This window comes from Lycorma delicatula, chromosome 3, assembly GCF_047948215.1.
Source record: "Lycorma delicatula isolate Av1 chromosome 3, ASM4794821v1, whole genome shotgun sequence".
NCBI classification, from domain to species: Eukaryota; Metazoa; Arthropoda; class Insecta; order Hemiptera; family Fulgoridae; genus Lycorma; species Lycorma delicatula.
In genome coordinates, this window is record NC_134457.1 from 198,924,694 (window position 1) to 198,949,241 (window position 24,548).

Consider the following 24,548-nt stretch of genomic DNA (forward strand, 5'->3'; position numbering starts at 1 on the left):
AAAAAAAAAGCTACAGACGCATGTTTTGAAGTTTAAACATGAATATTTCAATTATGTCAATAAATTTGAATTTTTTTCTTAATTACTGTTAGTTTTTTCTTTAACAGAATTAAAAAATTCAGGATTGTATTTGGACAAATGTATGCAACATTAACATAAAATAATAAAATATAATGTTAAAATCAAATTAAAAATGAAGAAAGTAAATAAAATAAAATATTAGCAGATTCCAAAATGTGCTAGTTTTTACACTGTGTTCAAAATTACTCAAAATTACATTTCAGAATCATAAAATTTTTGAAATTATTTCTAATCAGCAAAGAAAATTATTTTTACTGCTACTCCAAAATTGCTAAACTTTTAAAAACATATCATATGCAACTATAATCAAATTAATCTATTTTAAACTTTTATTATACAACTGATAAATGCTCAACACCCTGTAGTGAGCTGTAAAGCATACTACATACTATCCCAGGGAAGGTGACATGTATATTTCTCTTTTCTGGAGTTATCTATGCAGAAAAGAGAAAATATGCAGGGAATCGGGTAGTGAAAGTGATTTGAGTGAAAATGAAAATCTTACTGACATTCAACTGTGCAAATTATATAGAGGAACTAAATATCATCGATGACGATGATATTTATTTTAAAATAATTGAAAATGACATTGATATAAATACAGCTGTACCAAAAACCACTCGACGTACAACAAATACGAAAGTGGCGATTAATGTCGTGTGGATGACTGGTCTACCAAAATTAAAAAAAATTTATTTTGTTGAAAATCCTGGTCTTCGTATTTGTGTACCAATTGATGGTAAGCTAATTAATGATTATCAACTATTAGCTGATGTTGAGTTTTTTACCTTGACTGTGAAGGAAACGAATAATTATACAGAAGTCTTAGAACACATATTAATCACCCTACATCTCGTTTATCATGGAAACCTGCAACAAAAAGACTAATTTCGGGTGTTTCTGAGACTTGTTTTACACATGGGAACGTTAAATTGAACAGAATAAAAGATTATTGTACCTATCGTTTAATATCCCGGCTTTCCATAATTATACGGGCCGGAATGAATTTACGATAATTATGATAGCTCTCAATTTTCATAATAATGAACTAGCGGCAGGTAATCGTATCCATACGGTACAACTTTATATTGATATTTTTAATGAAAAATAAATAATTTGTATTCCTAAAAAGTAATTATATATAGACGAGTCTATGGTTTTGTGGGGTGGGCGTCTAATTTTTCGACAGTACATTACGGATAAAAAACAAATACTGAATTAAAAATTTATTAGATAAATAGTTTTTTAAAACCAACAATAATTTTCATAATAAAGTAATTATAATGCACATAAGTTAACACTGATTAATAAGAGAACCAAAAAATCCATTCGGCGCGAAAAGGCGTGTGTGGCCCTAAAGAACATGCATTCATTCAGGAGGCCAACAGTGCCAATAGGCTTCATATACATATATGGCTTTATAAGCGATATTAGCCTAAAAAAGTAAGTAAAACCCACTGTTTTATCTAAATTTTTATTACTACTAAAAAAAATTAAAAGTCGAGTTTTAGAAATATTTTGTCAGATTGACTGGCACTCAACGTGTTTAGTAAAAAATGAAATGGCACAATCTAATCTAGTTTTTTCCTAATATAGCTACACTAATGAATATATTTCATTAGTTTTCATAGTACTATAGCTTTTTTTTTCTTTGACTGATTTAGAAAAGAACATAGCTTTTAGATTATAAAAAAATGTATTATTTTTAGTTATCAGAGGAAAAATATAACGGAATGAAGAGATCTGTTACATACGCACTGTAACATGGAACGTGTTGTTCTGTCCATGCATTTAAATTTCATTGTAACTACAGCATGTTCAACTTAAACAAGGCCTTAGTTTAGTTTATATTAATTGTTTATCGGCAAACCTAATCAGTTACAGAATCTGTTGAGAATGATGTACATCCACTTCTATGCACTTGTTCACACGTTTGACCATCTTGTTAAATGTACTATGTCTATTTTCTGAATGGAATTGGTAATATTTATCTTCAATTTCTACAGGTAGTGTGGATTGCTCCTGTAAATAATTTCTTTTAAGTAACCCCACAGAAAGAAGACTGGACTAGTCAAATCAGTGGATCTTGGTGGCCACAACCTTAAGAAATGATTCTTTCACCAAGAAAATCCTTTAGCATCTCTATAGAAAAGTGAGCTGTATGGCAAGTCTTGTTGCAACCAATAATGATGCTCATCGTCTTGCAGTACGGCTATGAACAGTTGGATAATTACTTGGTAGATGGCAGCATCCATAGTTTTTTAAAAAAAACAAGGATCCTATAATTTGTTGCCTTGATAACATGCACTGTATTTTTTTTATTTGTTCGCACACTATGTGCCTATTTTTGTGAGTGTAGGGGAGATTAAAAGAAAATGTGTGCATTTTCAGAACCAGGTCTGGTAGTTCTGATTATTAACATACCTTTTTTTCTGTATAGCCTCCAGGAATTACCATTCAGGTATTACTTCACAGGATGAATGAGGATGATATGTATGACTACATATACTCAGACTTGTACAGTAGACTTGTACAGTCTCAGTTCAATCATTCCTGAGATGTGTGTTTAATTGAAACCCACCCACCAATGAACATCGGTATCCACGATCTAGTATTCAAAACCATATAAAAGTAACTGCCTTTACTAGGACTTGAACACTGGAACTCTCGACTTCCAAATCAGTTGATTTGGGGACTATTAACATACCTACCAAGGTGAAAACATACTTCACCACTTGATCTAAAATGTCAATGTTGCCTCTGATGAAGATCTTGGACCATTCACAGTAGCAAACCCTTTTAATATAATCAGCATTAGTTAGTTCATGAAAAAGCTGCATTTGATAGAGATAACATTTCAGCATTCTCCTCACTACAGTGTGGGCTGAACCTCGTGAAATGTTCTTTTCCAAGCTAAGCTTTTACAAAAATGTATGTGGAGACCTTGTAACTGCCGCTTTAATGTCCTGTACAACCTGTGTTGTTAGAAGTGATCTGTGTTGGGCAAGTTTCTGGTCTAACACAAAATCTGATTCATGAAAATTTTTTAACTTCTGAATAACACTTTTCACTGGTGCTTCCTTTTCAAATTTCTCCCTGAACTTTTGCTAACTCGTGTAAGATTTCATCTTTAAATAAGTTTCCATCATGAATACATGTTTTACAACAGTTAACTGCATTTTAACAACACACAATTACACAACCTTGTTCAAAAACCAGTGCTCAACACAGACTGGCAATACTCAAATGTGCAGGCAATGAACAGTACTTTCCATTCCAGCTGCAGTAGTACCAACATTTTCCACATTATTTTACCCATCTCATACCAATATAAGCATTTTAACAATAATATGCATTTAGTATAAATTACAGAGTGATTGGGCCTCTTTTAAGTATACTCTGTACAAAATTTTAAATTTCAAACAAATAAAATTTTATAAATACATTGTTTATCATAACTCTTTTTTCAAATCATTGCATTTGTAAAATTTACTCAACTTCAAATATATTAACATAACAAATATACAATTCTAGCCGGTTAAATTTTTTTTTAAATTTTATTTCTGCATCTTAGAAATTTTAACAGCCGTTTTATGTAAATGATAGAATTTTGTTATTCATAATTTTAATTCAAAAGCAGATAAAATCAAAAGATACAGGTCTACCAATATCAATGTGTTTCAACATAACTGTGTTCTACGTTTAAGATCTAGGTTGAGATCGCCGACTACCTAACTACTAACCTTTACTCGATGAATGATAAAAAACGTGTTTCAAAAAGAACGCAACCCAAAGATTAAGGTAGAAATCACACATAGGTAAATTTTATTTCTTCCTACGTGTAAGTTGACCACACTGTACTCAAGGTTGGCAGCTTGTAACAGTTGAAATGCCTTTCTTATGGACTATTGTTATACCAGTATAAACTCGTCTCTAATGTGTAAATTGTTTTCCAAAGACGTAAATGTCGTTTTCCAAAGACGAACGTGTGTTTATTTTGAGACTTATTGCGCGTATAAATCGAGTAAAAGACGAGTTTCGGATAAAATTTACCAGTTCTCAATAAGTTGACAATATCGCGTTTGATTAATAAATTTCGTGAGACTGGGAGTGTACACGATTAGAATTGTAATTTTTTAGTATTACAATTGCATGCTTATCGCAAGGTCTCATTCAAGAATTGAAAGAAGTAGACCACGTAAAATGTTTACAGTAGTGTCGTCGGTTTCGTTCTCTTTTTGATAACAACGGTATTGAAATTTTGCATCATGTTTATTTTAGCGACGAGGCACGGTTTCACTTGGATGGCTACATTAATAGCCAAAAATACCGGATACGGTGCGCTGAAAATTCTCATGCGTTTCATGAACGACCATTACACGCACGGAAAGTGACAAATCTGTAGATGGGTGTTTTTTTTCTTGTTTAACCTCCGGTACCACCGTTACATATTGCTTCAGAGGATGAGATGAATGATTAGTAGTGTGTGTAAAAATGCCATGCCTGACCGGGATTCGAACCCGGGACCTCCGGATGAAAGGCCGAGACGCTACTACTCGCGCCACGGAGGTCGGCAGATGGTGTAGTTTATCGTAACTTAATCAAACAGCTTATTGCCATGTTAGATTTACACGAACGAGAATGTTGATTCCAGCACGATAACGCAACATGTCATACTGTTAATAAAATGTTGGATACGTTACAGAAATCTTTTGTCATCGTTTGATATCAAAAGGGTTGTGGCTTCCAAGATTCCCAGATGATACACCAGCAGTCTTTTTCCTTTAGGAGTATTTAAAAACAATCCTCATACACTTGACGAATTGAAGGCTAACATTTAAAGTGAGATTTCAAACATTAAGAAAAGTGGCTGTAATGTTATGAAACGTGTACGAACCTGCAATATCACAGGAAATCATTTTGAACATGTATTGTAGTTATTAAAAGTAATTTGAATATTGTTGTTTAAGTACTTTTGTAATAAATTTACGTCGTCAAACAAAGGGGTTGCGTCCTTTTAAACACCGTTATTATAGCTTGGTATGGTGATTTGGAAATAAACAGTTAATAATATCTTTTTTGCTATTGCATTATTAACATCTCCAAAAAATTAATGAACAACAAAGTGATTGAAATGAAGTCTGCTAACTAAAGAACAGTCTGTTCCATTTATTTACAGAAGTGCAATTTACAGTTAAAGTATATAAACATGGTGATCTTTATACTCTGTTTTGAGAGGGTACAGTGAGTGTTTTAAATTTCTAATATTTTTACCATTGGTCAACGATTAAACGTTAACGGCGTTGAAGGAAGTTGATTGAACCTTTTATAATGAATTTATTTTTCATTACTTTCTCTTTCTTTTCAGCCGCTATTCAAATTTATGTAGTAAATGACAATTAAATTTAATGGGGTGAAAACCAAAGTCTATATTTTAACTTTTTTTTTTGATTGGTTTATTGAAGTTACGTAATTGGAAATAGTATAAAGCAAAACGGGAACAAATATACACAAAGTGAATGAGCGTATATGCTATATATATATATATTTATATAACTGCTACGTTGTTTCCATATCATTCTCTGGTTCGGTGCGGTACTGCCTTCTATCGGCCTTTCAGATTGATTTCTACCTTACTTATTATATTTATTAACTAATCTCAGAGTGATAATTTATGAAAGAGTTGTTTGTTTACGTTTTCATTTTCTTGTTCAGATTGATTCGAAGGAATTGGTCCACAACATTTCAGCTTAAAAAAAAGTATTTTACAGTTAAATATGTCAGTTAAGTAATTTTATCAGTTAGGCAATCATGTGAAAATATGTTTGGGGAACTAACAAGTGTTAACTTTTTTATAATCCACATCAGTGAGGAAATTCTTTTCTCGTAATAATGTTAACTTGTGTGGGCACCCACTCTGTCTGTCTCTCAAGCGAGCACACACACACACATTTCAGGTTCACGCGCGTAAATCTGAGAGCCGTCTCTCCTAACAATGAACAATTTTTTTAATTACTTAATTGTACTAAATTTGTAAAATGTAAAAGCATTAGAAAGGTATTATACTAATTTTTTTAACTATATTTTTTTGGTTTCAGAAAGAAACATATATGATATTAATTACTAAATTGTATTTATTATATAATGTATCAAAATAAGATAATTTGTTTTCAACAATATGAAAAATAAAATTGGATAAATTTTGTTGCTACGCAAACATTATTCTCTAACAGAGTTCCCAGATATTACACGTACAAATGTTTTTTTCTTTTGGAATGAATTTTTAAGATAACTTTATTGAGGGTACCTCCTCTCCTATCCTGTTATTATGCCAGAAACTAAACACAAACAAGTTAGGGATTTCCACGTACAATTTTTTCCCCGATAGTGGAAAATAGGTACATCATTTCTTACACTCGTACATTTACACGAACACATTTTATACAAACAAATAATTCTGCTTTAAAATTTCACAAAAGTACACAGGCCCGCGCAGACAGGTGAGTTTCTTTCATAGCTTACATGTTGAACTTACATACTTCACTAACTTTACTCACTTCTTTACTTACCAACCAACCAAATAACCAACCTGCAAACACGCAAACACAACAACACGTAAACACGACAACCACGCAAACACAACTAACACGCAAACAAGACAACACGCCAACAAGACAACCACGACAAACACGCTAACACGACAACCACGCTAACACGACAACCACACAAACACAACTAACACGCAAACACGACAACATGCAAACAAGACAACACGCCAACAAGACAAACACGCTAACACGGCAAACACGACTAACACGCCAACAAGACAAACACGACAACACGGCATACACGCTAACACGGCAAATACGACAACACGGCAAACACGCTAACACGACAACCACACAAACACAACTAACATGCAAACCCGACTAACACGCAAACAAGACAAACACGACAACCACACAAACACAAATAACACGCAAACACGACTAACACGCAAACACGACAACACGCAAACAAGACAACTCGCCAACAAGACAACCACGACAACACGGCAAACACGACAACCACGCAAACACGACAACCACACAAACACGAAAACCACACAAACACGACAACCACACAAACACGACAACCACACAAACACAAATAACACGCAAACCCGACTAACACGCAAACACGACAACACGGCAAACACGACAACCACGCTAACACGACAACCATGCAAACACGCAAACACGGCAAACATGACAACACGGCAAACACGACAACCACGCAAACACAACTAACACGCAAACCCGACTAACACGCAAACAAGACAAACACGGCAAACACGACAACCACCCAAACAATATAACCACGCAAACACAACAACACGGCAAACACGACAACCACGGCCAACAGGCTAAGTTGGTATATTACTCACTTTCTCTTTTTCTCACGTACTTTACTTGCTCACTTACTTCACTTACTTATAATACAGTTACACTTACACAAGTAGGAACTCACACGTAGGGGCTCACCTGTCAAATTAATGTAGGTACCAAGGTGTGTATTAGCAGGAAGGAGTGGACGTATCCCTCACAATAATATTAATTTTATTTCTTTAGAATTAACAAAAACCACTAAAACCAAAAATATTTATAAAAAAATTAGTCATAAAATTAAAAAATTAAATATAACTGAAAAGTCATAAATTTTTCAATGAAATGTTGTGCTATATAATAAATACACAATTTTTTTAAAATCCTAAGAAAAATTTCATTGTTTAAATAAATAAGGCGATAAATAATGCAAGGCCATTCCCAGGAAACAAATCAGACATCGCTATCAACATTATAAACTTTAATGTACGATAATCACAGCCTCGGTGCAATACCTAAGTTATGTTAACTATCTACATTAATAATTATTAATAAATCAATATATTTAAAAAAAAAAGAAAGTTAAAATACTATTGTATTAACACACACACACAAATATATATGTATATATGCACGTACTTATATGTACTTACTGTATATGTATGTAAAAGTTTCATAATGCAAAAAATACATTTTTACCAGTTTTTACTTTATTCGAATAATATTTTACTTTAATTTTTTTAATATATCCTAAAACTACGGAGTAAAATAATGAATTAAATAATATCTTGAAGAAACCTATTATACGTTGTGTACACGGTGGAATCTAAGTGACTTTCAACAGCTGGTATCCACATGTTTAAATTGAGTTGTTCGTTTGTGTACAGTTGGCGTATTCGCTCTAAATGTATTTGGTTTTGTCGCCTTTCATTGTATCGTGTAGTATTTTAAGTTTCAAAAGCTTATTTTTGTTTTTACATCCTTTTAACTGTATAAAAAGGTATCCCCACTGACCGTAACCTTAAAAAAATTAAAGAATTTCTTACTTTATACCGTTGTAATTTTGTTTAGAAATATTGCTTTAAAAATTTTTTAAATATATTTTTGCATTGGCTGTGTATACATAATTTCAGATTTGGATACTTTTGTAATTACTAATATTGTACCTTTACCTTATATATAACTAACGTTCATATTTGTATTTTGCCGAATTTAGTATTGAAATACATTCTAGAATATCGACTTGAAGCATGTCTGGTCAGTGGGAAGTAGTTGGAAAAGGGAAGAAAGATAAACATAATAATAAGAAGCTTACAAAGAGTGAAAAGAAGAAATTTGTTGATAATGCTCCTAAAGTGGAAGATTTGTGTGAGTAATGCATCATTGTTATAATAAGATTTAATGTATTGTAGATACATGTTGCAGTTATTTATAAAAGAAAATAGTGGTAATTGATATTTGCTCTTTATTCGTTTGCTTAGTATTATTTGTGCTTCTAGTTAAGGCCTGTTTGAGTTGAATGCTTTGCATCTCTGTAGGTTTTCATCAGCAATTATTTGTCATTGGATAAATATTCTGATGCTTTATGTTTTAAAGTAGCATCTGGTATAGACCTATATGTTCTAGCAATAATTGCTAGGTCAAGCCATACTTTATTAGCTAAAAAACAATTTAAATATAGTAGTTTATCTTTTGCTTGTTATGTTACAAAGTTAAAAGCTATTTGTGGTGGTTTGTGTGTTCTAAGCTATAAAAAGTTTTGAAATTCTTAAAGATTTTGTAACTCAAGAAATAACAAATAACGGAATACTCAAATTGAACATCATATTTTGAAGTTATTTCAGAAGATAAGGCAAGATAGGACAAGTGAACTCACCCAAAAATGAATATTAATTCTGTCGCCAATAAATTAATAAAAATAAAAAATAATTGAAGACTTTTAAAATTATTTTTTATGTTTCATTAATTGAGGTTTGGAATGGGAAAGTAACCTGCTCCTTTATTTTATTGAGGATTTAAATTGATTTAAGATGTCAGTTTATTAAATATAATATATATTTAGTATATCATTTAAATAATAAACTGAAACATTTTGATAAATACTAGACAAAGTTGGCTGACTACTACTACTACTGAATACTTGTGTTGCTGTTTTGTTTATTAAAGTAGGCTAAGGAAACTGCAACCTCTCCTATTATTTAAGTGATGAAATTAGTTAGTGATAATTTTACTATGAATCAGTTTAACTTTCATACTTCTCAGTTTTTATTATAAAGCTTTAATAAAATTAATAAGCAGGATGTTAAAGATGAATAAAAACACAACTAGATGAACCCCAAATTATAACCAGTATCAATTTAATTTTTACACTTAGGAAAAATTCTTTTTATTATGACAGAAGACAAAAAAAGTCGTTTTGTATGATATTTCAAACGATTTATTTTTATTTTTAATTATATTTTCATATTATCTTTGTACTTTTAATATTTTAAACAGTCTTATATATTTAAAAAAACTGTTATTATTGTTCTGTTTTTATTACATAATCCTACATTGTATCTATTTTAAAATTCTTTTTTTATTTTGTTTAACTATGAGTATGGTAGTGAAAAACCTTTTTTGTTTAGGAAAATAAAGTTTCACTTCTATTTCAAATTTTTTATAAAAAAAAAATCATATATGTCTTCCAGTAAGAGGCAAATACTGCATTATGTAAATGTAGAAATTAGATTAAATGTAATTTCAACAAGAGGTATAACTAAGCAAACTAAAAATAACTAAGTAAAATCCTTTATTGACTAATGTAGTATATACTCAGTAGTCTAATATTGCATTTTATTTGGGACATCACAGTTTCCTTTTCATGTAGATATCCTGACGTGAAACCTAAAAGTTGCCAGTTTTCCTCCATTTTGTTCATTATCTTATGTTACAAATTCAAAACTTTGTATTTAGAATTTGTAACTAATTTTATGTATCTACATATTCTATTGAAGGCATGTTGATTGAGAGATATGGACCTGGTTGTATTAAAGATTTGGATCCATGGTAATTATTTTGTATTATTCGTACATATTTATTTTAATTGATAAGTTGCTTTGAAATACATGCTTTAAAGATATCTTGATTGTATTCTATCTATTCTTAAAACTAACCCGAGCAATATTTGACTGAATTGATTGTATTTTCTATTTATAGTGCCATTATCTCAAGTAAAAACTTTATACTCAGCCTTAGATAGCAATAAAGAAACAAATAAATCTTCTGAAAAGGCAGCTAAAACTAAAGAAAATGAAGCAAAGAAAACACAGAAAAAACAGCAAGAGAATAAAAAAGAAAAAGAACCAGTTAAAGAAAAACCACCAAAAAATCTTGAAGCTGCTATAAGTTTAGTAAGTTTTTTTTTATAATTCAACATTTTATATAAGAATTTTATTTCAGTTGTTCTTTTAACAATGGATCAATTTTTTATGTTTTGTAGGTAATTTCACCAGTTAATGGTGACATTTGATTAGATTAGATCTATTTAATAATTTAAAGGATGAGGTTTTATAGCATGATGAAGTTTTTAACTTATGATGTTCCTGGGCTAAATCCTAGCTTTCCCATCAATGAAACAGTAGAGATTTTGAAGTATTAATTGATTATTCAATGAAATTGATTCTTTTAAAATTAAGTAATGCATAACATTAACAGCTTTTGTATGAAACAAAATGGTTTCAGTTTAATAACTATTTGGAATAATGGGAAATCTCTTGCCAAACATTTCATGAGTAACTTAAAGATAAAAGCAAAAAGTGAATTCCAAAATTTCCTGTGAGTTTTTTTTAAGATGAATGATATTTTTGCTGTTACTGATACTTCCCATCAAATTGAAAATTTTTCCAAAAAATTACATGAAAGTGAATGTATTAACATTTTTTGATTTAATAATTTGTAAAGATAGTAAAATCATAAAATCACTTTTAATATACAGATGTATAAAAAAAAAATATTGGGGTTTTAAAGCTATTTAATATCTTTTAACTTTGACTTACAATAACGAATCGCAAATAAAATTAAATAGTAACTTAAAGTTTTCCTCTACAAGTGTTCAATGTGAGTATCTTTTCCTGCAGCACCATCCAACCTATAGGAAATTTCATTCCACACTTTAACCAGCTTGTCTGGATTAATGGAAGCGACAGCTGCTTCAATCCTATACTTCAAATTAGGAAGATCAGTAAGTAGTAGAGGCGTACACACAAGATTCTTTATAAAATCCCAAAGGAAATCACATGGGCTTAGATCATGTGATCTTGGAGACCACTGCAAACAAACCCTGTTATCAGGTCCCTGCCAACAAATCCAGCAGTTAGAAAAAAATCATTCAACTGATCCTGTACAGACTTATGGCAGTAAGGAGACGCACCATTTTGTTGCCAAATAAAATTCTTTGATCCATCTTACAGTTAAGTAAAGAGCCATTACACAACATATCCAATAAAGCAACTTCTGTTATCCTTGTGTCAGTGAAAAAAAAATAATCCTCCAACTTGCTGTTGGTATATTGCACAAAAAACATTTAATTTTAGGAGGGGATTCCCTTTTGCATTGCAAAAGTTCATGGACATTTTTTAAACCCCTCCCAGATATGGCCATTATGTGTGTTTACTTTTCCACTAATATAAAATATTGACTCATCACATACAATCAAGAAACTCATCATCTTCATGCTGAAATATTTTGATTGTGAAGTTGGCATGCACAGCCAACAGCCTTAGAAATCGGTAGGCTTCAAAGCCTTTAACAGCTGTAAACCATGTGGATGCATATGTTGTATAAGCATATGTGTGTAAGTGTTATATGTTACATTTAAGCATCTCCTTAAAACATTCCACTGGCATTCATGGCTGGTCTTCCTGACAGATTTTTTTTAGGACTACACAGGAAAAACTCGTGTTCAATATTTTCTTCAGACACCCTTGGTAATCGCATACTCTTCCCTTTATACAGACACCAAGCCATGTGTGCCATTAAAACTGCCCCTTTTGCCCTTTGATTCTTGCCTTAAATCATGCTTCATCCAAGACCCACAACAAATTAAAACCACAATATACTTTTTTGATACCGAGTATACAAAAAATATATGCACACCAATAAATATATCACCAACAATCCTTTTCATCCTCTGTAACCTAAGAATGGTAGCTTTTAATCTACTGATTTACACATTAAACTTTATGTAGTTTTGAAGCTTATTCCATAGAATTGAGCTTTAAAGATACAGACAAGTTGTTTTTAACAAAAAATTTAACAAATTCAGTAAGACAACTTACATCAGAACAGTATAACAGTAGCTTTGGAAAAGCATGGACAAATATTGAATATTGCCTTCATATAGCAGCAGTATTAAAAATATTTTTAAAAATCACAACTTCCATTGTGACTCCATCCAAGAAATTGGCCCTGTCTTTGGAAAGCTAAAGATAAAAATAACTTAAACGAAGATAAATATAGGAAAATTTACTTGAACAATCATATGGAAACTTCATTGTTGTTGGAACAGTTGCAAGAAACCAATATCTTGTATCCTTTTAGCCATGGTATTATAAATTTGTTAAAAATATTTTTGTAAAAGTTTTCAATCAAAGAATATTAAATGGTTATACTTTCCCTTAAATTTTCTTTACGGGAAAGGATATTTTTTGATAGATTTAAGGTTAGTTCTATTTTGGAGAAAAATTATCTTACTCAATATATATATATATATATGACATGTACATTAGGTTGTGGTGGACAGTCTTAATTAAAATTTCAATAGTTTAGATTTTTTTAAAGCAAATTTACACTATATTGGGATTGCCTGAAGCAGCAACAGTTTTTCATATGTTTTACTGTTAGAAATATTTGTTTTATAATCTTTTAGAATTATTGGTGTTTGTCAATTAATATTTTTTCGTTCATTCATTTAATTCCTTGTATATACTATTATTGTAATGTCCACTGATGATGGTTGTTTTATAATCAAAATGGCCATCTAATTTTAGATTTTAAATTAATGCTAAAAAATATTCTTGTTTCTAAGCTAAATGACTATAAAATGAATTCCAGTGACTATTAGAAGCCTATTAAGTGTATGCTTCATTAACAATATTCCTTCCCAGTCCTGTTCTCTCTTTTTCTACTGTTCCGATCCTGTGCTTCAACTTACTTTAAAAAACCTGCCTATGTAAATTCAAGGAACCCCTGTTTTTGAGTTCCTTATTTTTCCTTCCAAATTATCTTAATATTATATCACTTTCTCTCCTCATAATCTACTGTCAATCTTTTAACATCAACTCCTAACTGTTGCTACTACATATGATTTTCTTAGTTTTCATGTTATAAATTTCTTTATTCTTCTTCATATCTTAATGGCTACATTTTGGTCCTATTATTTTTCTCGGAGCTCTTTTTTATAAATACTGTAATTTTTCTGTACTTTAGTCCTGTAAAGCAGGGTATATGTATAATCATATATTTTTCACCACTCGTAATCCATTCTTTTCACCTGTCCTTATCTATTACTATTATCTGCCTTATTTAATACTGTTAAATCTTCAGGTAGATTTTTAATTAATATGTCAAAGTTAAAAGTAATGCAAAAAAATTTTACATTGAAATAAATTACCTGTGTTATTTCAGCTGAAACAGGATGATCTTGCTGCTGTGATTGAAATTGGTAAAGAAAACTTTAAATCTACTCCACTTGTTTGGCTAAAGGGTCTTGCATCATTCCTAAATGTCAGATTGCCAGTTGAACACAGAGAGAATAATTTTTCTACAAAGTCATTCGAACATCCACTTTGCCTTCTACCTTCAGATATGCGTAATTTAATAAAAAGAGAAATCAAAGAAGTTTATGAAAGTTACCCAAATGTTATTCAATTACTCTTTGATTATTGTCTCACTTCTATGGCTGTGGATTTGGCAAAAGGTATGTTGTTTTTTGTATTATTAAAGTTTCTTCTGACTGTTTCTGTATAATATTGAATTTTAAATATTACATTTAGTCAAATAATAAAAAAATTGGGAGACAGTTAAAAAACCATATAACTTTGTCAAAGTCTTCCTTGTTGATAAGTAATATTCATTATATTCAATGTAGTCAATACAATTAACTTTCTTGCTTCCTTTGCAAATTTAAACAGACTTTAGAGGGGATGTCTATAAACTCTGTATTCTGCCTGTGAATTTGTTTGCCTATAAAATTGTTTATTTAAAAATTTTTTAAATAGTTCTATTACATCAACATTACTATTTTAAGAATTTACATTTTTTTAAATTATATTTAATATATTCTGTTTGTTTTTCATAAGATGATCAGTTATGTTTGCGCTTTTGTATGCTTCTTATGCTCCAAAAATGGCTGTGTACATCCATTCCAACCACAGTTCCTTTGGGAGGTCAGAATAATTTTACCCAGGAAAGGAGTGACAGATAAAATCAATGGTTCGTTTTGCAGTGATCAATTCCTATATATGTTGTAATAAATTGCTTTCTTCTATTACAAAGAAGCTACCTAAGAACTGGTTCAGGATTTCTTAAGGAAAAACTTCAAGATGTGATATCACACCTACAATTTATTGCTACAATTGTGTGGTATCTGGAATATTCAGTTAAACTATGAATTGTTGAATCACAACTCCCCACTGGAGGGTATGCTGCAATGTGGAGCTATGTATTCCATCTATAAATAAAAATGTCAGTATGTTCCATTGCCTTTCAAAAGCAATCATTTAAGAAGTAATTTAAAAAATTAAAAACAAATGTTAATATTCAGTGTATATGAGGTATGTTCAAAAAGTTAAGAAAATTTTGAAATTTCGCGGGTTGTATTTATCTTGTTCTCGGGATTTTTTCATTGTTGTATTGATAAGCATGTCTGAAAAGTATCTGTATATTTTTAGCTATATAGATGTTTAGTGTGTTGTTAGTTGTCAAAAGGATGATAACACATGTTTTAGTACGATCAATGATTTTTTATTTGTATAAATAATGGATCAGAGAATTTGTATTAAATTTTGTTATAAGAATGGAGTAAAGTGTAGCAATGTTTTAAAAATGTTAAATATTGCTTTTGGTGAGGCTGCTGTGAGTAAATCAAGGGTTTATGAGTGGTATAAGTGTTTCCAAGAAGGTCATGAAGACTTTGAAGATGACAAGGCCCCGGATGACAAGCACATCAACAACCGATGAAAATGTGGAAAAAGTTAAAGAAATGATTATGAATGATTGCTGAATCACAATCAGAGAAGTCGCTGATGATGTTGAAATATCAATTTGCTCATGCCATGAAATTTTTTCTGATGTTTTGATTATGAAACGTATGACAGCAAAATTGTTGAATTTCGAACAAAAACAGTGGCAAATGGCAGTTGCTTAGGAGTTGCTAAATGAAGTCAACAACATTGCAGAACTACTGAAACATGTCATAACATGTGATGAAACATGAGTTTATGAATATGAGGTTGAAACTAAGGCTCAGTCATTTCAGTGGAGGCATTCTGGATCACCAAGACCGAAAAAAGTTCCAACAAGTACAATCAAATATGAAGGTTATGCTCACTGTGTTCTTTGATTTTAACAGCATAGTGCATCATGAATTCTTGCTACAAGGTCAATGATCAGTAAGGAGTATTACGTACAAGTTCAACACTGTTTGCATGAAGCAATCCGAAAAAAAACACTGCATTTGTGGTGAAATAATTCATGGCTTTTGCACCACAATAATGCACCTGCTCACACTTCATTGATTGTTCATAAATTTTTAGCCAAAAACAAGACTGTAATGATACCCCAGCCACCATATTTGCCAGACATGGCCGTGTGTAACTTTTTTCTATTCCCAAAAATAAAGAGAACCTTAAAGGGTCATCGTTTTACAAGCATAGATGAGATTAAAAGTGAATAGCTGAAAGAGCTAAACACTATTCCAAAGATCAACTTCCAGAAGTGTTTCGGGGATTAGAAAAAGTGCTGGCATAAGTGTATTATATCTAATGGGAACTATTTTGAAGGGGATAACATTAATGTATATGAATAACTAAAATTCTTTCCAAAAAACAAAAATTTGCGTTACTTTTTTTTTTATTTAAAAAAAATGTATTGAGATATAAAAATGTATTCAACTTATTAAATATAAGAAGCGTATTACTGTTATATAATATAATGTATATAATGTTACGTTATATACTTAGAAAGATATGTATTACATCAGATGTTTCCTGTTTATAATTTCTAGGTTCTCCTGTGTGTGGTTTCAAAATGTTACTGCAATTATTAGCAGCTCAATATCCATCTATCGCAGTAGCAAATGTTGATAAATATATTGCACTTAGAAATTCATACCAAAATAAACAAGCTATTGGTATATCGATTTTGTGGGCTTTAGGTCAAGGTGGTTTCAAAGATCTTTCTGTTGGTTTAAAAGGTACATAAAAGTAATTTTTAATATCAAATAAACTTACTCTATTTAGTATAGAACTATTCTTTCATTTTTTCATCTTTTTTTTGTTTATAGTTATTCTTGAGCTTGCTGGAACAATCCCAGAAAACCTTTAATTAGTTCAATAAGTTTATGAAGTCAAGATATATTTAAAAAGTTATAAAACAAAATTTATTTTATCTATGATGTATGGTTTCATAATGAAATATTTGATAAATAATACACTTATTTAAGTTTCATTTTAAAACATGTATTTTATTATTACACGTTTCTATAATTAAAGACATAGTACTAAAACATTTTACTTAAGATCGGTGATGTATTATTATATGAAACATGTCTCTGATTGCAAATATGTTAAATGCCTTAATGATGATGAAAATGGTGTAAATAATCCATTGCATTCCATTGAATGGAATCGAATAATTTGTTGCTTCTTTCTAACTATTCAAGCCTTTCAGGTTATTTGCATATAAAATATTAGGGGTTAAGTCATGATTGTTTTCTCTGAAATTGATGATGTTTAGCATATAGCTTTTTCTTACAGTGAACAGAATGGAGGTACGATTATTGGGCTGGATATCTCAACTGCATTTTGGTGGTCTTGACATGCTGATATACAATTTATTTAGCTCTGTGAAGAAGGAAATGGAAAACTGTTTTATTCCAGACGTTACTAAACCCGTCATGGAATATTTGTTATCTTTGAGAGTAATTACACTATTTTCAGAAATGTCTACTGTCTTATGTCAGGTCAACTACAACTGTTATGGCCCTAACATACTTGCAACCATAGTTATGGATTCTTAAATATTTTAAAAATAAACTACTTTTCTAATCGGAAATTATCTGTATCTTAGATTCATGTTTCAGTGTGAATTTTCAGTTTTCAAAATTTAATCTGTAATTAATGTTTTAAACACATAGTTAAACTTGAGTGTAGTTATGTTAATAATTGACCTTGTGACTACACAAGGTACTTTACTTTGAATTTGTCAAAGAAGGTGCAGAAATCAATTTTGAACCATGTTCGAAGGACTGTCTTCATACAGGTATGCTGTGGCTACAGGAACATCTTGAGCAATGCTGCTAGGGTAGTGGCTAGCCTAGCATCCCTGGACCTGCTCATTTAAAAGAGGGAGTAATAGACTGATTCCAGACATCCAGAGATGGTTCCACTGGAAGCATAAGGTATTGGGAAATTGAAATTTCTCAAACTAAGTAAAATGGACGATACGGTTCCAATTACAGTTCCATGAGTAGTTCCTAACTACTCATGGAAGTTTTAAAGCATATTTGTACATGCAGGCATTGGAACCCAATGGGTCATTTGCTCATTCTGCACCAGCAGGTTTGGAACACATTGTTGGCAATGCTGATCACAGTTATCTGAACCAAGGTGACAGAAATTTAATTTATAAAAATATGTTCAACTTTATGTATAGATTTTACTAATAATAAGAAAAAACAGCTCCTAGAATTAAATGTAATATATTATAGTTTTCAGTTTGATTGATTTATAATTACAGTTTGGCAAAATGTGATGCTACCTGTGTGTGAAATGCGTTCTTACACACGTTATGTACTGGATTATATAAAAGTTCTATTGGCTCGTCATTCTACTAGCAAGGCTCTGGGATCAGAACAGTACTTTTCAATTATAGATTCAATTTATTCACCTGACCTTAGAATACCTAATCCTGCTTCTGTTGAACTTAGATCTCATACAAAACAGCTCAGGGTAAGTGCTTTCTTATAATTTATAATATAGTACAGGGTGATTCAAAGAAATGGGAGATTTTGAAAATGGTGTTGGTAGCCGTGGGCGATTGGTACCACTTGATAAGTGGCGCCAGCCTCTCTAACATAACCTGCCATTTAGTTGTCATGGATCCTTGGAGTGGTGCGCAACGTGCATTTACTATCAAAGCGTTTTACAAAAACAATGACTGTGGAGGGAGTGCGTAGAGAATCTCGCCGTCATTTTAATCTAGGACGGCACGACCGTGTTCCATCAGCACATGCAATTAAAACATGGATATCTAATTTTGAGGAAACTGGTTCGGCAATGAAAAAGAAACCTCCAGGCCGTGAGCGAACCGTCCGTACACCACAGAATGTTCAAGCTTTACAAGATGCTGTCACACGAAGTCCACATCGGTCAATCTGTCGTCTCTCAGCATCTTTACAATTGCATAGTTCAAGTTTTCGAAGAATGTTAGTGAAGGACTTGCAATTCCATCCATACAAGTTGCAGATCGTCCAGGAACTGAAACTGAACGATGCAGTTGTGCAAGCACAATTCTGTAATGTAATGCTTCAGAAGATAAATGATAACGAAGAGTTTGTTCATGAACTGTGAATGCCAGAAGAAGCACATTTCCACCTCAGTGGATTTGTTAACAAGCAAAATTTCAGATACTGGGCACAAGAAAATCCTACGCAGCTACACCAGCATCCGTTGCACAGTCAGAAAGTGACCGTGTGGTGTGCTATGTCATCTTACGGTGTTATAGGCCCTTATTTTTTTGAGGATGACAACGGTCTTGCGATTACAGTGACTTCAACTCGTTACGTAGCCATGCTTGAAACCTTTGTTGTGGAACAACAAAAGAGATTTCCACCGATTCTTAACACAGCCTGGTTACAACAAGACGGAGCAACGTCACATACTGCATGAATATCGATGGCAGTTGTACGCCGATTGTTTGGACAACGTTTCATTTCACGAAATGGTGACATTAGATGGCCTCCCAGATCGCCTGATCTCTCAGCTTGCGATTACTTTTTGTGGGGGCCACCTTAAAAGCAAAGTGTTCCACAGTAGACCTGCTACAACGGAAGAACTGAAGGCAAAGATCCGAGAAGCAATTGCGGAAATTCCAGTTGAGTTGTTACGTCAAACCATGAACAATTTAACGAAGAGACTTCGTGAGTGTTTACGTTGAAGAGGAGGTCACCTGCAAGATGTCATCTTTAAAAAATAAACAAAAATGTATGTATCCTAAAATGGCAACATTTGTACAATTACATGAAATAAAATTCATTTTCTAAAAAAAAGTTTTCATTAATGTTATTTAATTTTTAAAATTTCCAGTTTCTTTGAATCACCTATACAAAAAAGAAGATAACCAAGTAATAAATAGAATTTGTGGAAAGTTATGCTTTGTAGATGCTTACGAACAAAGAAAGTAATATTAAATAACTTTTATATTAGATTTCCTTGTTGAATGAAAATTTACAAGAAACGCTAAAGATATATTATTAGTTTAATTAAAATTAAATTTTAAAGTTGATAAATTTAACAAATAGAAAAGATATGAAATTTAAGACATTTTTAAACCTCAGTATTTAATTCCATTTGCTCGTAATTGGAAAATAACCACTATAACGTATAAATTTTGACATGTGCTCCTTAATATTTTTTTTCAGGAAGAAAGAAAATTAATCATATAAGGTCTAAACAGAACATGCTTTTTTTAGGAAATGAAGTGCAGGATAACTAACAAATGATTTCAAAAGTAGAAGAAAGTGTGAAGAGTATGTCAAAAATAAGTGATACAAAATAGCTAAGATGCAGTAAGCCAGTGAATGTTTACTGAAAAGGAGGAAGTATTAATAAATTAAAACAGTAAAGAAACTTAGGTACCATGTTAACAAAAGATTGCAAAAATGAGTATAAAATGAAACACTAAACGATGGCTAAGGAAGCATTTAACAGTTACTATGTATAGATGGGGTATAGAATTGAAGAAGCATCTTGTGAAAAGTTACGTTCGGATTGTACATGTGTGTGGATGTGTAACATGGACCCTAAGAAAAAGTGAAAAAGGAAGACAAAATATTTGAAATGAGAGCATAGTGGTTATTGAAGAAGATTAAGTGGACAGGCTGAGTGTTAAATAAGGATGTAACAAGGAGAGTGAAAAAGAAAGAAGCTTAATCTGAACATTTAAGAATAGGAGAGTGACTGGCCAGGACATGATCATGAGAGGGGTAGGTTTGATTAATGCAATCTGGGATCTATGGAAAGTCCAGTGAGAAGAGACCAGACAAGAGTAAAAATTATAGATGAACTAAATGGAAATATGAGTTAGTAGAAATTCATAAGTTTAGCTAGTAGTAGAAGAGAATGAGCACTGATATGGTGCAAGTTAGCCTGCCTCAGAAAAGATAACTTGTTATGAGAGACAATTGTGATTGACCCCTTAACAGTTCTGCCTGATGATAGTATTGATGTATATCCAACAAGTTATAAAGTTGAAAGGCTGTTAACACTTCTGTAATTTTTTTGGGTAATAGAATATATGCAGAATGGCAGCATATTGAGTATTACCAGAAGCAGTTTCCGTAAATTGGGTTAATTGTGTACCATCTCCTTCCTTAACTTCCTGCATCTTCTGCAAGATATATGAAATAACTAAATATAAATTTAAAAATAGTTTTCAATAGAAAGTCTTGTTAAGAATGGAATAATTTCATTTTTGTTGTATTTTGTTTGCTTATTAAATCATAATTTTAATCATAAATAAAAAATTTCAAACATGACACTTTTGTTAATAATCAACCAAAAACAAATTTGACTCAACAATTCTAAAATATGTTTAGACTTATTTAAACTAATCCCACTGAGTTTCTTCAATGTTCTTCAAAGTTCTTCTACTTATGTTATATTCACCAGACTTGGATCCCAGCATTTACTTCTTTACACACCTGAAGAAATACCTCACTGGATAAAGGCACACTTCAAATTTTGGGGTAAGAGCTGAGGCAACTGCTAATTTTGCAGAGTTGGGCAAATCACATTACACCAAGGGTATAAAAAGTTAGAAAGTCATTGGTTTAAGTGAGTCGAATTGCATTGTAATGAAATTGAAAAACATTATTTTTTAAAAATCTGTCTTTGTCAGGCTAAGAACTTTCTGAACAACCCTTGAATTCATCACTTTAACAAATTTCCATTAAAAACTGTAGTAAATTATAATGAACTGTTTTCCAATCCTTAATAATTATAATTTTATTTTCAGGAAATAGCATGCAATTTACAACCTGATAAAAAGTTGCATACATATTTTGTACCGCTTACTGAACGAATTGGTTCATCAACAAATCCATTAAAAGATGATGTGAGTGTTGAAAAAAGAGTAATATTAATTTGTTTATATTAATTCAGATATTTTTTCCAGATCTTGTATTATTTTTAGTTTATAATGTGTTGTGTTAGTTCAATGCTGGATTAAGAATATAGGATGTCTGATAAGTTTATATTTAATTTTAATATATCTATCCTTTGTTTTAATGTGTGAAATTGTATTAAAAAGATAATAATAAAAGAATTAGTTTACAAAGTCTGTTCAGAAAATAACTGGTCTGCTTTTTTTTTAATCTTTATTATTAATTTTACAGATTATTGGCCTTTGTCTTGTTCAAGGTACTCCCCTCTCTTATTCACACACTTTTCCCAGTGGTGTTTTTGCTTCTTGAAGTAATCCTGGATCACTTTATTTGAAATGGCCTTTAAGGTCCGTGGCGAATTTGCTTTAATGTCAACAATAGTCTCAAAACGGCATACTTTCATCACTGATTTTAATTTTGGAAATAAGAAAAAATTGCAAGGAGCCAGGGCTGGTGAGTATGGAGGCTGAGGTAGAACAGTCATCTGATTTTTGGCACAAAACTGATGAATTGACAAAGCAGAGTGTGCAGACGCATCGTCTTGGTGAAGGAACTGTGAGTTGTCTCGCCACAACTCCAGTCCCTTTTTGCAAAAAAGGGAAAAATTCAAAACACACAATTCCATTAAAATTTAAAAAAAACAGAGAGAATCACTTTGACATCGGATTGAGACTGACGTGCTTTCTTGGCATGTGGAGATCCTTTGCTGATCCATCGTGATGATAGAACTTTTGTCTTGATGTCGTAGTCGTAAACCAGCTTTCGTCTCCCATTGTAATCCTTTGCATGAATATTTCATCATCATCGGCTTGTTCAAAAAGTTGCCAACAAACATCCACATGATGTTCTTTTTTTTTTGGTGTTCGGTTATCAAATGAGCAACAAACTTTGCAATAACTCTATGCATATTCAATTTTTCAGTCAAAATGTCCACTTTTAAATCATGAAAACCATTCATAACATTGCATACGACCCAGAACATCATCCTTGTAAGCTTGTTTGAAAAGTTGAAATAGTTTCTGTGAAACTTTTTCCCAGTTTCATGCAAAATTCTACGTTGTATTGTTGCTCCCTTATAGCAGGTTGTACTCAAATAACAGTTATACAAAAACTAAATGAGATACCAACAATCCAAGAAATGTGGTTACAGAGGAGGTTATGCGGAACACAATGCTGGAACTGCACATTACTAAATATTTCTGTTGGCGCTTAATAAAAAATGTTCAGTTATTTTCTGAACAGACCTCATATATGGTAGAATATTTTCAGATTGTTGTTAATTGTATTGTATATTAAAATAATATGTAGTATATTAAATATAAATTGATAATAATTATATTGTGCCTATAATTATATTTGATTAAAATGTGCCAAAATGATATGTATAGAGATATAGGTATTTCATTCATATATTGTTATATGATAACAGTAATATCCTTTGTTTATAATTATGAAATGATCAAATACTGTTCAGAAATTGATGCAGAATTTTATTTGAAAATGTACGCACATTCAACATCCACATTCTTGCCAAATGTGCATTGTTGCATCAATAAAACAAAAGCAGAAACTGCCTATGGGTATTCCTATAACCCTAAATTGGAACTAGTATTTGACAGATTTGTTGAATAACATATAATATTTAATAAGTAACAAAAATGACTGCAATAAATCCCACATTACTGTTGAATTTCACTAAATTTTGTCATAATATCTATCTAAACAATAAATAAGTATTATCCAAGGAAAACATCATAATTTGGTCTGTTTCTGGGGGACTAAAATAAATAACTTTGTGATTTGTTTGGCTAAAAATAAGTCATTCTTCAGTTATGAAATATGTGCAGTAGAATCTCACAAATCTGAGTTAATATGGACTGTGGATCCTTTGGATTATTAAAAAAAGAAACTTGATGTAGATGTAATGTATATCACTTTTTTAATATAAAAATATTATTATTAAATTATATGTGTGAATATGTATTTTTATAAGTATTAATGTGTAAATTAAACCACTTAAGAGTGAAAAAATGCACCTCATAAGATACATGCAAAGAAGAATTTAATAAACAAGAATTTAAAATAGTGTGGTGAAATAAGGCTGCTGTATTTTATTATAGAATTCAATTAGATAACCCAAGTGTTGAACATTGGTGATGAAAATGTTGTTTCTGATCATATGCCAGAGCTAGAAATGGAGAGGGTGGTGTGGTGGCCAGGATTCTCTGAAGTCTTCCTCTAAGGGGGTCAGGATGAAGCTTAGGTTTCAAAATTGAATATTATTTTTTATCAACATCCAAGTTTTACCAACTCCATTCCATGTTAAATGCAGGTAGATATGGTTAATAAATAATTAAATATAAGAATTGGATTAGTTAATAAATAAATAAAATAAGTTATAATAAATTGAATTTTTAAGTTGCATATTATTGCCTTTTAAAAAGTAAGTGATCATTTAT

The 24,548-nt window shown here is 31.3% G+C and overlaps 1 protein-coding gene across 4 annotated transcripts in view; it reads left to right on the plus strand.

The window, feature by feature from the left end:
* The first annotated feature begins 8,277 nt into the window (after positions 1–8,277).
* The window catches only part of Tmem214 (Transmembrane protein 214), a 70,916-nt gene continuing 54,645 nt past the window's right edge, over positions 8,278–24,548 (plus strand). For 3 of the 4 annotated variants that reach the window (XM_075361335.1, XM_075361334.1, XM_075361333.1), the window contains exons 1-6: positions 8,288–8,813; positions 10,644–10,837; positions 14,112–14,403; positions 16,711–16,899; positions 18,444–18,655; positions 21,942–22,040. In XM_075361335.1, coding sequence (XP_075217450.1) covers positions 8,696–8,813; positions 10,644–10,837; positions 14,112–14,403; positions 16,711–16,899; positions 18,444–18,655; positions 21,942–22,040 — 1,104 coding nt within the window. In that variant the 5' untranslated portion in view covers positions 8,288–8,695. Of the gene's footprint in view, positions 8,814–10,643; positions 10,838–14,111; positions 14,404–16,710; positions 16,900–18,443; positions 18,656–21,941; positions 22,041–24,548 lie in introns of all 4 variants that reach the window. The other variant, XM_075361336.1, reaches the window with a different exon arrangement.